At 47.8% G+C, this 15,484-nt stretch overlaps 1 protein-coding gene across 9 annotated transcripts in view; it reads left to right on the top strand.

Annotated features, from left to right (window-relative positions):
• FGFR3 (fibroblast growth factor receptor 3) overlaps positions 1 to 14,078 on the top strand; it is a 95,036-nt gene extending 80,958 nt beyond the window's left edge. For all 9 annotated transcript variants that reach the window (XM_069071239.1, XM_069071234.1, XM_069071226.1 and 6 more), the window contains 4 exons: positions 949 to 1,019; positions 3,514 to 3,651; positions 8,068 to 8,173; positions 10,498 to 14,078. In XM_069071239.1, coding sequence (XP_068927340.1) covers positions 949 to 1,019; positions 3,514 to 3,651; positions 8,068 to 8,173; positions 10,498 to 10,662 — 480 coding nt within the window. In that variant the 3' untranslated portion in view covers positions 10,663 to 14,078. The remainder of the gene's footprint in view (positions 1 to 948; positions 1,020 to 3,513; positions 3,652 to 8,067; positions 8,174 to 10,497) is intronic.
• Positions 14,079 to 15,484: the final 1,406 nt, after the last annotated feature.

Below are 15,484 nucleotides of genomic sequence, written 5' to 3'. Positions count from 1 at the left end.
AGAGTGTCACAGTTGGGAGGGAGCTTAGAACCTAGAATGTCACACTTGGGGGGAGCTTAGAACCTAGAATGTCACAGTTGGGAGGGAGCTTAGAGCCTAGAATGTCACAGCTGGGAGGGAGCTTAGAACCTAGAATGTCACAGTTGGAGGGGGGCTTAGAACATATAACATGGAATGTTAGAGCTGTAGAGAGGAACATTGAGCATGAAGTATCAGAGATGGGAAAAGGACCTTGGAACGTGGAGTGTCAGAGGTGGAAGGGACCTTAGCCCATGGAAGGTAAGGGGTGATCTGGACCCAAAAACACAAAACAAAGGCTCAGGTCTCACCCCTTTGGGGTGAAATTTATCCTGTCATTCCCAGGTCAAATACAAAATATCTTCCTTTTTTGTTCCTTGAAAAGTTGTAGAACCGAGGGGCCGAAACCCAATCTTCAGAAGAGAACAAAGTTTTCCTTCCATCCAGGCTTAAACTGCATCTCTCCCTCCTCTTCCCCCTTTGCCCAGCCTCCACAGCCAAAGAGAAGGGGTCTCCTCCTTCTTCCTCCTGGCAGTCTGGGGACCTGATAGCTGCCATGAACCCCAGAGTTCTTTTCTCCAGGCTAAACACCCCAAGTTCCTTCTCCTGGCCATAGCATCCCATAGTTTCCTCCCTCCCATCCCATTCAAGTCAGGTGCATAAGGAACACCCGCTGTGTCAAGGACAGGGCAGGGGGCTCAGCACCCAGGAGCCAGCACAGATGTTTGTGACAGGCACAGCCTAGCTGCTCGATGCCTCTTCTGACATAAGTCTTTACACGGGTCCTTGGTGAAAGGGCAGCTGAGCCACGTGGGCCTCGTGGCCTGGTATCCTAATCCTCTCTTCGGGGGCCCATGGGCCTCTGGGGCAGAGTGTCCTCTGGGCCTGAATGTGCTGATGGGACGCTCCTTTTTGTCTCCCTAATTCCAGGGGCGGCTGCCTGTGAAGTGGATGGCTCCGGAAGCCCTGTTTGACCGGGTGTACACACACCAGAGCGATGTGTAAGCATTTCCCAGACAATCCCCTCCAAAAATCACAGCGTCCCGGCTAACTCGGTCATTGGCAGCTTTGTCAGGCACCGCCTAGTCATCAAGTCTGGGATCTCTGGAACTGGCAGAGAGAGACCTTGGAACCTGGGGGTGGAGAACGTCAGAGCTAGGGGTACACTAGAACGTGGGACATCCCAACTGGGGGGGGTGGAATCTTGGAATGAGAAAGAGCTAAATTGTACGGTTGGGCTGTTAGAGGAGGAATACAGCTTTAGGGGCTCACTGTGGAACAGACCCCAAGGGCGTGAGGGGGTCGGCCAGTCCCAAACAGGCCTTCGATGTTCTCAGTGGGCAAGACCAGTGCTGGAGGTAGGCTCTAAGGCTCGTCCTGCAGACACACATCGGCAGTTTGAGGACCTAGGCATTAACATGTCCATCCTTAGGGGGTCTCTGATTTCACATTATTCTTCCTCCCACGCACCCCCATCCCCACGCAGACTGCAGCTGTCCACTGACTTAGTAGAGAATCATTAAGAGTTGCTGTGGCCCAACACATACAGCTGTAGGAATTAGCCAGCGGGGGTGGGGAGGCTAGTGACCTAGTGACCTAGGCAGCCATGTGCTACAGTAGATAGCACACTGCTGTTGGAGTTAAGGAGAGCTGAGTTTTGGGCGGCTAGGTGGCACAATGAATAGACCACCAGCAATGAATAGGAGGATCTGAGTTCAAATCCAGCCTCAGACACTTAACACACTTACTGTGTGACTTTGGGCAAGTCACTTAACCCCAATTGTGCTTCCAAAAAAAGCAAAAAAAAAAAAGAAGAAGAGCTGAGTTCAAATGTGGCCTCAGATACTTACTGGCTGTGAGCTGTGTGACCCTGGCCAAGTCACTTAACTCTTATTTGCCCCAGTTTCCTCATCTATAAAGTAGGAACAATAACAGCTACCTCCCAGGATTGTTGGGCAGATGAAATTAGATAATATTTGTAAAGCACTTAGCACAGTGCCTGGCAAGCGCTACATGTGTTGGCTACCATCATCATCATCATCGTTATTATTTTTTTAACCTCTGTCTGCCTCGGTTTCCCCAGCTGTAAAATGGGTATTATAATAATAGTACCTACCTCCCAGGGCTCTTGTGAAGATAAATGAGATGCTATTTGTAATACATTCTGCAAATTTTAAAGTGCTGTGTGAATGCTAGTTAATATTATGACTAGACTCCCAGACCCAGACATTTTGCAGGCCTTAATGCTATGTAAATTGCAGCAGGTATTACAATAACACTGCCCAGCGCTGTGGTGCTTCTGCGTTTACAAAGAAGTGCTTGGGATTACGACCCCCACTTTGTGGGATATACATGGATCTAAAGAGCAGGGACTCCAGAGAAAATAAGGGAGATTTGATGGGAAGTTAGTGGCCAGCCCAGGATTTGAACTCAGATCTTCTGCCTCCACTGGAAGGAAATGGAACCCAACCCTTTGAGCTGTAACCTCCCTCCCACTGCTGAAACCCTCCTGGCCTTGGCTCCTAACTCAGGAATGTGTTGAATTCTCCTATAACTAAGTATCCAGGAACTCAGGGAACAGGTCTCCCCATCCTCGGGACTAAGCAGAGGCCGAGTGAGGCCAGGTTACCTATCCAGACAATGTTAGGCCTGGGAGTGTAAGCCTCAAGATCACCTGGTCCAACCCCTTCGCTTTACAGACAAGGACTTGCCCAGAATCACCCAGCTAGTCAGTGCCTGAGGTACAATTCAAATCCAAGCCCTCCAACTTTAAATGCATTCTTCTCTCCACTATAGGCCAGTTATCAGATTTCTTCTTTCCTCCCCCCAGAAAAGCCTTCACCTCACACCCCTCCTGAAGTGCTCAGTCCTGGGGGCTGTTGGCCCCCTCTGCATGCCCCCACCCCTTTGGGCAGGGTTTCTCAAGGCTTTAAGGGAAGGTCGGGGCTGGGTCTCTAAGCCTGCCAGGCAGGCCCTGGCTGCAGTAGGCAAGCTTGGGTATCGCGGCTCTGAGCGGGAAGCTGGGCATAGATAATTAGGTTTGTTCTGTTCTCTGGAGTTGGGGAAGGGGAGCAGGGGGGCTCAGGGAGGGAGGGAAGGAGGAAGGCTGACAAAGAACTGGGGGAGTCGCTAGCTGTCACCTCGCTGATGAAATGCTCATTTCAGTTCAGACTGTGCCCGGGTGGGATCCTTGCTATTGAGTTGGGTCAGCACAGAGATCTCTGGAAGGAACTCCGATGAGTGGCCCTGGGCAGCCAGTCACGCCATTGATGGCTCTGTTAGCCATGCCGGCTGCCCGGGAACAAAGCCGGACACAGAAGGGGGGCCGAGGAAGATGGAGGGAGGAGAGCAGAGGGAGGGAGCTATGGTCAGGGCCAAGGAGAGAAAGAAATCGCTCCGCATGTTTTCAAGGCCCATCTCCCCTGCTCAGCCCTCATAACCTTTTATTTTTTCATTCATTCATTCATTCGTTTGTTTGTTTTTTCCCATTTCTAGCTGGTCTTTTGGTGTCCTGCTTTGGGAGATCTTTACTCTGGGAGGTTCCCCCTACCCTGGGATTCCCGTGGAGGAGCTCTTCAAGCTGTTAAAAGAGGGCCATCGGATGGACAAACCCGCCAACTGCACCCACGATCTGTAAGTGGGGGTACAGTGGACAGGGCACTGAGCTTGGACGCAGGGGGGGCCTGCATTTGAATCCTGCCTCAGTCACTTACTGGCTGTCTGACTCTAGGAAAAACACTTAGCCTTTCTTGGCCTCGGTCTTCTCATCTGTGAAGTGGGGTTAATAATATAGCACCTCTCCCAGGGGTGTTAGGTGATCATCAGATATTGTATGTAAAATGCTTTGTAGTGTTATTAAGCACATTCAGAGTGCCCCTGTGGTGCTAGAGAGAGGCAGATACCGTGGGGCAGCCTGTAGGAGCCATAGCAGGCAAGCTCACAGTACCCAGGAGGTGCCGTACCCCAGCGTCTGCTCCTTCCTGGACCCGTAGGGGAAGCTTCTGCCAAGAGATTGTTTACCCAGCTCAGGCTCACTCAGCATGCAGCTGACAGCCTCTGCCAGACCAGGGTTACTCTCAGTCACTTATAATCAAGACCTTCTCTTCTCTCCCTCCTCTCCTCTCCCCTTCCCTCTCCTCCCCTTCTCTCTCCTCCCCTCCCCTCTCCTTTCCTTCCCTCCCCTCCTCTCCCTCCCTTCCCCTCCCTCTCCTCTCTTCCCCTCCTTTTCCTCTCTTCCCCTCCTTCTCCTCTCCTCTCCTCTCTTCCTCTCCTCTTCTCCCCTCTTCTCTCTTCCCCTCCCTCTCCTCTCCTCTCCTCCCCTCCCCTCTTGTCTCCTTTCGTCTCCTCTCCTCTCCCCTCCGCTCCTTGAGTGATTTGGAATCTGAGAAGCCCTGGGCAGGCTGGGGCCAGGGAGCGGTGTGTGGTCTGTTTAGAGTCCTGGGAGGTCTGAGTGTAAAGGGCTTATTGTAGCTAAGACCTTGGAGACAAGCACCTGTTCACTCTGGCACAGGGAGCCCTGCAAGGTGTGACTTCACTCCTGTTCCTGCAGCAGAAGCCTGTCCCCCCCCCCCCAACACACACGCGCACACACACACACTTCCCAGGCTTGCCCAGAGCTTACATACACTAGATCCACAGACTTCTAGAGAGTTATATGGGGCGGGAGCAGCGGGCGCTGAAGCCAGCTCAAGAGAGCTGATTATTAAATCTTCAGTATGAGTGAAGTGTAAACACTTCAGAAATTAGCCTTTATGAGAAATTGAGGCTTGGTTTGTTTTTTGGTTGATTACCTAGACTTAAGAAAGTATTAATAAGGCAGATTAAACATAAAAGTGCGTGTGCATACATTCCACACTGGCCCACCCCCCCAAGACCAGCAACGCACCATGGGCATTACTCTATAAACCTTTCTTGAGCCTGAATGCAGTAGAAGGTCCAGGGAAGAAAATCACCATCAGATCAGAGGCTGGTAAGAGTAATAACCACCCCCACCACCAAGAATAATAACTAGGGAATGCCAGGGAAGCTGGCAAGTGCGGGACATAGCAAAGTGATATGTGTGTGTCTGTATATATGTATGTGTATGTGTATATATACCTATGTACAGACATACACATACACATACACATACGTACAAGAGCCCCACAATGTCCCTGGCTGGAAGAGACCTCAGGTCATCCTAGTCCAGCATCTTTTTTTTATGGGTGGGAGGGCAAGAACCAGAAAAGGATACGTGATGTGCCCACAGTCACACAGCTGATAAATCAAAGATGGTGTAGTACTAAGGTTCTAGGGCCTCAGATTCCATCCAGTCTGCCATCTTCATTTTAGAACGAGACCCAGACAGAGGAAGGACTTGTCCTCCTCCTGCCCACCTTGGTCAGGCCCTGCCTCCCCTCCTCCTCTCCACTTTCTTTCCTGTCTTCTTACCTGTCCTCCCCATGTTGCCGGTCGTTTTTCCAAAGTACCCAGAGACCAGGTTTTCTTTTGCAGTCCCCCATCTTCCCCTTTCTTCCTCTGCCTGGCCCCTTCCTTGTGGGTGCACTGAGTTCTGGGCCTCTCTCTCCCTCACTCACTCTAGCCTGGGGAGGGGTCTACTCGGGAAAGGCCCATCCAGTCCCCACACCTCTGGCTCAGGCCTTTATCATCCCCTCTCGCCTGGACCCTGGTAACATCCCCTTCCCTGCTTTCACTATCCTTATGGTCCATCCTACAAATACTGCTTGTGAAATCTTTCAGACATGTCCCTCTAACTGGTGCCTATGAAATGAATAAACTCAGCCATCTAAAGCCTTTCCAGATGTTGTTCTAGCCTGCCTTACCCATGTGTCGCTCACACCCCAAACTCCAGCTCCAGTGGCCTACTTTGCTTTTTTCTCCATGTGTCAGTCTCTCCTGCTCTCCATGCTTAGATTGAGTCTTCCCCCCCTTTCCCTCACTTCCCACCCGAGTCACTAGAAGTCCTGTCCTTCATTTAAGACCCAGCTTAGGTGTCCCCTCCTTCATGAAACCCTTCCCCATATTCCTTTCCTACTTTTCCCAGCAAATGTGATATCTCCCTCCCCAGATTTTTCATAAAATTTCATACAGCTGGGCACTTCTCCCTCTGGAGTCAGAGCATTTAGGTCTGAAGCCAGGCTCTACCCCTACTGGACAAAAAACTTAACTTCTGGACCTCAGTTTCCATATCTGTAAAACGTAGAAGATAGCCTCTAAAGCCCCAACATCATGATTATTTATGTGTCTGTCTTTTCCTCCATTAGCTTATAATATCTGAGAAAGCAGGGTCTTTGCTGTATCTATGAGTGCCCTGTATACAGTAGGCACTTGATAAATGTTGGGTTTGATTGTAGAAGATCCCCCTCCATTACTCCAGTCCTTCCCCGTGGTGAAGTCAGTCTTGGGTTCTTGAAGGCTATGACAGTGGAGGGCAGGGTCTACCAGGTTAGAAAAGCTTGTGTCTGCTGTGTGAGGGCCGGCCTAGTGAAATACATAAAGGCTTATTACCAGGCGGGCACCCACCAAGTGAGAGATTCTTTGGCCCTGGCAAGCCATGAAATCAAAGTGAAAAATAGCTCTCAGTCCCTATCTCGTGCCAGTGATGCTCTCTTTTTTTTTTTTAAAGCAATTGGGGTTAAGTAACTTGCTCAAGGTTACACGGCCAGTTATTTCTGGATGTGGTGCTAAGTATCTGAGCCTGGACTTGATCCCCCAGGTCATCCCGACACTGGGGCCAGTGCTCTTACTCGCTGAACCACCTGGCCACCCCAGTGATGCTTTCAATGTGTATTTCTCTTCTCCACCTGATTGAGTCTTGCCCCGTTAATTTGCCACACCTCTGACTAATCTTCAGTTTATACAACACCGAGTCCTTGACTGGTCCCAGCCTCCCAGAGCCCCCACTATCAATCTGGGATACTTCATGGCCTTCCTGGGCCAGACGCTGGCAAAGCATGTGACACTTTGCCAGCTTGGACAGATGGACAATGTCCATGAGTAGGAGGAGAAGAGAAGGCACTTTAAACAATTCCAAAATGATTCCTTAGACAAAAGCCTATCTTCTTTAACACCATTCTTTAAAAAAAAAAAAAAAGATGCTTTATTGATGCCTTTCTAAAAATTTTAAAGTTGACATCCCTTTCTGATCTCTGTATACGTCTCTGTTTCTCTCTGACACCCTCCCTCTCTCATACACACAGATATGCATGTGCACACACATACACACACACACACACACACACAGAGCAGAACTTTTCATTGTAAAAAGAAATATATTTAAACTAAAGAAAATGATACTTCTGCCATATGTGACAATATTTTTCAGCCCACCACCTCTTTGCCTAAAGGAGACAGACACAAACCATTATCAGTCCTCTGAACTTAGACTGGAATGACAGGGTTCTTCCACTGCTTTTGATATGACTCAGAATCATGGTGCAGTACAGTTTCTGAGGCATCCAAACGGAATATGGCCCAAAGGACAGTGGAGAAAAGACCCCTTAGGATATGATAGAAGGGCCTGCTTTTTACCTTCCCTTGTATCCCTCAGCATTTACCACATCATCTGGCATACAGTAAGCACTTACTAAATGCTTTTTGATTGCATAATTGACCTAGAGGGTCCTAGCTCTCAAGATGGAGAGGAATTCAGATGCCTTTGATTTTACAGAAGAGAAAAAAAGATCTGAGGAGGTCAAGTATCTTGCCCAAGGTCAAACAAGGCTGACTATCAGAGATAGAATTTGAACCCAAAGTCAGTGGTATAAATGATGCTGTCCAATAACTCTCTTATTAAAAAAAAGGAGACACCCCCCACCCCCGGGTCATCGTCCATCGTATTTTGCTGACTTTGCAGAAACAACAGGGCCCAGGCCTGCCGTCTGTGTGTCTCTCCTTCCTGAGGCCCCAGCACAGGACTTGGGATTGGGATTTGAAGTTTGCTCGTCGGTGAGATGAGACAATTAGACTAGATTTTTTCCCTGTGGAGTTTCTGAAACCCCCAGGCCCCTATTGTTTCTTACCCTTATTCTCTCTCTCCTGCTTCCCCAGATACATGATCATGCGTGAGTGCTGGCATGCGGTCCCATCCCAGAGACCCACCTTCAAGCAACTGGTTGAGGACCTAGACCGAGTCCTCACAGTCACATCAACAGATGTAAGTGGCCAAGGTTTCCTGCGGGTCATGGGGATGGAGGAAGCCTTCACTTTCTTCCCCTGCCCCAGGTCTGTTTTAGGTTCGGGGGCTCAGTGAGTCATATTTTGAGGTTCTTTGACCATCCCCCTCATTATATTTCTAGCCCCAGACATCTGAACCACCTTGGAAGGTAGTGAGCTTCCCATCACTTAGAAGTCTTTAGGTGAAGGAGGATTGGCCGGCCCTTTTTCAAGGATGTTCTAGAAGGAGTTCCCTTTGAGCATCTCTCATGTGCAGACTGGGTGCTGGGCAGGGGGAATCCAATCTCTCGCATATGGAGGAAGCCTTTGCTCTGCCTGGGACATAAAAACGCCATCAGGAAGCAGTTGCTAAGTGCCACAGAGGACCTGGAGAACTCGGGAGGGAGAGGCATCATGGCCTGGGCTGGTTGGGCTAGGTTTCCCAGAGGAGGTGAGAATCAGGAGGGAAGGGGTCCATGCATATGACATCCTCAATAGAATTGGCTTCCTTTGTTTTTTAACACCTAATTTTTTAAAATTTTGAGTTCCAAATTCTCTCCCTCCTTCCAGCCTCTCCCTCACCCATTGAGAAAGCAATCAGTATGACTCCCATCATACACATGAAGTCATGCAACACATACTCCTGTGTTAGAACTGGTTTCCTTTGTAATGCATTTCATTTTATACATTTAAAAGCATCACACTTCAGAGGGGTCTGTGGGCTCCCCCAGACTTTGTACCTGTGACAAGCACAAAGAAAGGTTGAGAGGGGCGGCCAGGTGGTGCAGTGAGTAAGAGTGCTGGCCCCAGCGTCAGGAGACCTGGGATCGGTTCCGGCCTCAGATACTCAGCACCCACACAAAATAACTGGCCGTGTAACCTTGAGCAAGTTACTTAACCCCAATTGCTTAGGGGCAGCCAGGTGGCTCAGCGAGTAAGAGCACCGGCTCCAGTGTCAGGAGACCTGGGTTCGGTTCCGGCCTCAGATACTCGGCACCCACACAAAAATAACTGGCCGTGTAACCTTGAGCAAGTTACTTAACCCCAATTGCTTAGGGGTGGCCAGGTGGTGCAGTGAGTAGGAAGAGTGCCGGCCCCAATGTCAGAAGACTTGGGATCGTTTCCGGCCTCAGATACTCGGCACCCACACAAAAAAAATAACTGGCCGTGTAACCTTGAGCAAGTTACTTAACCCCGATTGCTTTAAAAATAAAAAAAAGAAAGGTTAAGGTTGAGAATGGCTTGCTTAGACAACCAGAGGATTCAAATAGGGCAAGATGCTGCTAAGCTGCCCAGCTCTGTGTCCGGGTGTCCCATAAGCTGATACCTTCTCCCAGCTTCTGCTAACATCTTCCTTCATGGCCCAGCTCAGGTGTCCGTCCTCTCCTCCGTGAGCCTTCTCTGATTTATGTCCTCTTCCCCTCCAAAGAGTCATGAGCCTTCCACCCTTGGATCATTGATCAGGTCACTTGGGTCGACCCGTTCCACCTTCATTTTCTACCTTTTATCATCATTACTGATCCCCGTCCAAGCTTTCTACTAGATTGAGTTTTTCAAGAGCAGGGTTCCTACCCTTTTCACCTCTGTATCACTAGTATCCAACCCAGTTCCTATTAAGTACAGTTGGTGCTTAATAACCCTGTGTTGACTTGAATTGATACAGTCAGTGGGAAGAACACTGAGTTTGGAGTCTGAATCCCAACTCTGCTATTTACTTACTTCCTCTCTCTGGGCCTCAGTTTCCATATCTATATATACATCCCAGGACATTACCAGTTGTCGTGACTTTTGTATGGCCACTGGACTTGGATGACTCTGGAAGAGAAAGGGAGGCTGACAACCTTGTATAATTCCACCCCTCTTAATTCACACAAGTCAAGACATCATTGGGTCCATTACAGAAATGAAGGACAAACAGTGTCAGCAGTATAAACATGGAGCCAAATCAGTTTAGCCTTTCTCCGTCCAAGTCCTTCTAATTAATTATATTTGAAAGTGGGAGAGGGGCGGCTAGGTGGTGTAGTGAATAGAACACTGGCCCTGGAGTCAGGAGGACCCAAGTTCAAATCCGGCCTCAGACACTTAACACAAAAACTAGCTGTGTGACCTTGGGCAAGTAAGTTAGCCCCAATTGCCCCTCCAAAAAAAAAAAAGGCAGAAAGTGGGAGAGACAAATCGATATAGGGATGGAGGGTGGAGACTGCCTGCTCCCTGGCTTTCTGCTTTCCACATTCTGATCCTGATTCTGTGGCAGATGGATGCTGTGAGGTGGCCTCTTGGGTCCCTGGGATGCTCTGACTCTGTTTCTCTCCCTTCCCCCAACAGGAGTACCTGGACCTGTCTGTTCCCTTTGAACAGTATTCCCCCACCTGCCAGGACAGCCACAGCACCTGCTCTTCTGGAGACGACTCGGTGTTTGCCCATGACCTGCTGCCCGAGGAGCCCTGCCTCCCCAAAGGCCCGAAGTGTAATGGCGCCCTCAGGACGTGATAGCCTCCCAGACCTGGCCCTGGGACCTGTGGGGAGCTGAGCTCGTCCAGAATGGAGGCCTGCAAGCCTGGAACCAGAGGGGACTAGACCATCCGAGAGGATGGGGTCTGGACCCAGGCTGAGGAGAGCCTCCTGGCCCGCTGAAACTTTGTTTTCCTCCCGATCATTTTTGCTGTAGAAAGAAGCCAAGAAGCACTGTATGGCCTGAAGGAAGAAAAGTCTCTTGCCAAGATGATTATATGATAGTATATATATATATAGATTTTATATATATTATATATATATTGGAAAATAGAATGTTCAGTCTAGCGGTTGTGAGCTCTCACCCCTCCCCTCCCCCCCAAGGAAAAGGGATAGACATGAAGCCACCGTTCTGTGCTATGAGGTAGAGAAGACTTTTTTGAGGGTTCTGGGATAGGGAGGTGTGTGGGGGAAATGGAAAAGGCAGTGTAGTACCATGGTCAGAACCTGGGTTCGATCCCCATCTTTACTACATTGGACAAGTCACTACCTCTCTGGGCCCATTTCCTCCACTGGGAAATGAGGAGGTTGGACAAGGTCATCTCCTGTGATCTAGAGAAGGGCTAGAAGAGGAAGGAAGGTCGGGTGGGGTTATAGTTGTTGTGGATTTTTTTCTTTCCATAATGAATGTAGAGGGACTGCCTTTATGCAGTCTACCAGGGGACCATTTGGATGGGAGCAGATTCCACATTCCCTCAGGGGACTGGGTGCAGGTGTGGTTCCACCTACTGGATGGAGACTCGGGGTTTTAGAGAAAGCATTGTGTACAAAGATAGAGGACAAGAGAGGCTTTGGGCCTCAAAGGGACAGGCTTAGCCTCAGGAGCTAACAGGAAGGGATCAGCGGTCCCACTTGGGTTGAGGGGCAACCAGAGGCAAAGGCCATCCATCTCTTACTTCACCTCTTCCAGCTCCATGTTCCAGCTCTGTTCATGATTAGATCAAAGGAGGCAGAAGCAGGAAACATTTCAGGCATTGTAGAGGGAGTGACTAGGTGTCTAGAGCAGGAGCAGGCAACTAGGGCAAGGGTTTCGTGTTGGAGTAAGTGTCAAGACAGTGTTGGAAGTGGAATAAAGGCCAAGCACCATATTTCCCCAGTGAGTAACTAAGGATGGAGCCAGAGTCAAGAGAGGTAGGGTAGTATAGTGGAAGAGACACTGGGCTTGAAGGGATTAGGAAATCTGAATCAAAGGCCAGCTCTACCATTTACTATGTGTGTAATCTTGAGCAGATTTCTTCCCCTCCTGGACCTCAGTTTCCTCCTCTGTAAAATGGCAGAATCAGCAATCTCTCAGATACCTTTTGGTTCCAAACCCCCTGATCCCTCTAAGTCACCTTCTTTTTCTGGGCCTCCTATTCTGTTCAGAGTTGCTTTGGGGGAACTAGGATTCCTGCCTCAGGGGTGTGACTGATTAATTGGTTGGTTGGTTGGTTTGGAGCTGGGGCTTTCTGTCTTCTGTGTTAAAGAGAAACATGCCGGGTGTCAGCTCTCCCCATCTCCTTCCCCCATCTCATGAAGATTTGAAATTACGGGTACCTGAAGGCAGGAGCCTTTAATTTATATCAAAAGAGGTTTATTCCAGACAATTGTGTATATACATATAAATAGATGCTGTGTGTGTGTCTGTGTGTGTGTGTGTGTGTACATAAAATATATATATGGAGAGTGTACAATAGTAATCCACCTTAAGCAAGATGGATGAAAGGCCCTCAGAAGTAAACATTACAATATCAAATACCAGACCTTTGGGGTGGGATAGGGAGAAACAAAGAGAGGAAAAAAATTGCATTTTTTGTTGTTATTGTTCTATATTGTCACAGTTTTGTTTTAAAAATTGTATTTTAACCTGTATATTTGTAAAGTTATTTATAGCCTGCTGAAGGGACTCCGTCTGCTTTGTTTAAAATAGCCTAGCATTGCTGTCAACCTAATTTCCCAGAGTTTTAAGAGTTTTAACTTATTAACAGCTGCGAAAGTAAGTATATGCCTTTGTTTCCATGTTTACGGGAACCATCGAGCGAATGTATTGCGTGCACAGTCCTGAACAGATGTCATGAGGCTGTCTGTGTTGTTTCAGATTCTAACTTTTCTCTGGATTGCAGTGAGGTGTTTTCAGTTTATTTTTGCAACAACACAGTTAAGTGAGAGCCCCCAGAGCCAGCCTTCAGGAGGGAGGTTGTGCCTATATTTTGTTTGAGGAAACTGAGGCTGGTGGGATTCGGTGTGACTTGATGTGCCTGAGCTGGGCAGAGCTTTCTCTGTTCTATCTCTTTTGGGTGGTGGGGAGTCATGAATCCTCCTTCCAAATGAAGATATTTATCAGTGTTGGTTTAAAGGCACCCTCAAGGAAAGCCCAAAGCATGTTGGCTTCCCTTCCCACTTCTTGGGTTGGGTGTGAAGGGGACAGAGCTCATTGAGGGTGACCTCAGTCCCCTGACTTACCAGCCCCCTCACCCTCCAAACATCCTTGTACGGCCTGCATTTCACATGTGCACACAGCATCCCACCGTCTCCCAGGAGGTAGCCAGAGAGTGCCCCTGCCTTCAGCCAACTACACACTCGGTTAGGAGACAGACAGGTCAGTGTTGGGAACCTGGCTTTTTTTTTTATGCTTTCTGGATGATACAAGAAGCATTTCTGAGTGTGTCCTGTAATTTCCTCCCTCACCACCCAACTAGTTCCTTCATGATGAAGCAAAGGAAATAGAGTCCTGGTCTGTGACTGCGTACTCTTTTCCTCCTCTTTTCAGAATTTCCTGGAAACTAAAGTTTAAAAAAAATTTTTTATAGTTTCAAGATGATGCCAAGAAGCAGGTTTCTTTTTGTTTTAATTTGGGGTCTGTTTTGCAGAGGAAGTAGATTTCTATAGGGGGGACATTTGGTTTGGTTTTGTTCGGGGAACTTTAAATGGGAGAGAAAAAAAAAACATGGTATTTTCCTACAAATGTCTTCTAATCACGTACATTCCGCAGACGGACAGAGTGTGACGTCCAGCACCAGAGGAGAATGTACAATCGTGCGCATGGTTTCAAATGTTATTAGATATTATAAATATATATATATAATTTATTGAGTTTTTACAAGATTGTATTTGTTACTGTAGACTTAACATTTCTTATGCAATGCTTATATAGTTTTATAGCCGGGACTGTTACCTTTAAAAAGCTTGGGAGACAAGTGCCGTAAATCAATTTCTCCACTGTTATATAGTTGGCAGATTTGGGATGGCTTACTCTCGGTAGGTAATTCCACATTTATTTTAGACACGCAGTACCCATCGTGGCTGCGGTCGGAGGCGTCAGAACACTAAACACAGCAGACTCTGCTTTTCTTAACCTGGCAAACTTTAACTTTTACCAAAAAATAAAATAAAATAAAAAATTGGTTTAAGCTTCATTTTTTTTCTCTCGTGTCATTTTCGGGACCAAACAGGAGAAGGTGGGGTTTTTGCCATTGGCCATCGTGGAGTATAAGGGCCAGACAGGGCGATGGAGGTGAGGTGTGGTACAGTCTAGAACCCAAGTCCCTTGGTTCCAAATCCAGTGATTTTCCCCCCTCTGCTTCTCATTGTGGCCATGCCAGTCTCCCTCCCCTTTCACCAATAAATCAGCTTTAAGGGTGCTGTTTGCAGTAATATAGCACTCAATAACAGATCTCATATATATAGCACTTCACATATAAGGAATCTATACACATATTTACATAGAGGCAGTGTCATTTGAGACTCTGTATGACTCTTTGAGGTAGGTTTTGTTGTCTCCATTTTACAGATTGGGAAAGTGAGGCTGAGGATGTTCAGATTACTAACACAGGGTCATGCAGCTAGGACGTGCCTGAGATGGGATTCGAACTCGGGTCTTCCTGATTCCAGGCTATCCACTTCATCCACTATACCACCTAGCTCCCTCTACCCTACCTGATTTTAAGGCGGAGCCAGGAATTGTTATGATCCAGTAATAGGAGCAGGGGAGAAATGCCATAGTCATTACTTAAATCTCTAATGGAATCTCAGTTGGCAAGATCGCCAGAGGAGATTTAAACCCTTACGTGAATAAGAATCCTCTCTAACCTTTTCAGTGATGGGGAGCTCGACATAAATGCCATTCAATGAGAGACCTGGCAGAAACTCGGAGGGTTTTTCCACCATTTCCCTTGAACAAACAGTCTGGTGAAGCCTACAGACCACTTCTCAGAACCATGTTGTAAAATGAGTAAAATGCATAGGATTGCAAAAAAAAAAAAAATCCAATTATTTTGAAATACAGGCAGGGTGTACTGGAACCAGCTCGAGCCTGCTTGTGAGGGCTCTGTTAAATTTTCTGCGTAAGCCTTTACACGTTGGAAATCAGCAAATGCTCAAAACTGGCCTGATTTATTGTTGATTTCTGCACTTAAAAAGGTGACGGAGAAAACGTTCACGGTGCAGATTAAACTACAAAGCCGTGGTGTTTTGTTCTGGGGCTTGTTTGTTTTTGAGTCAGTTGTTGAAAGCACACACTTGAATCCCAGTATCTAAATATTAAGGAAATAGATTCATAAGCACCAGAGTTAGAACTCTCTCCTTGCCCTACCTCATTTTGCAAGAGAAAACTGAAGCCAAAGTGTCACGTGAGTTTGTGGCAGATCCAAGGCCATGTTTTCCACAGGCACCTGCTTCACTATGTACTCATTCCTTAGCTTCCTCCAATCTGACTGCTATCTCATCCTCACTGTCCTACTGAAACAACTCTAAGATCATCCGAGACCTACCCATGGCCAAATCTGGGGTCAAAACTCAGTCGTCTTCTTCCTGGGATTATCCC

Source organism: Petaurus breviceps, unplaced genomic scaffold (genome assembly GCF_028583685.1).
Source record: "Petaurus breviceps papuanus isolate PSGF00001 unplaced genomic scaffold, PetGlider_PUasm1.0 140, whole genome shotgun sequence".
Classification (NCBI taxonomy): Eukaryota; Metazoa; Chordata; class Mammalia; order Diprotodontia; family Petauridae; genus Petaurus; species Petaurus breviceps.
Note: the sequence above shows the minus strand (reverse complement) of the source record. Positions and strands in the feature narration are given on the sequence as shown.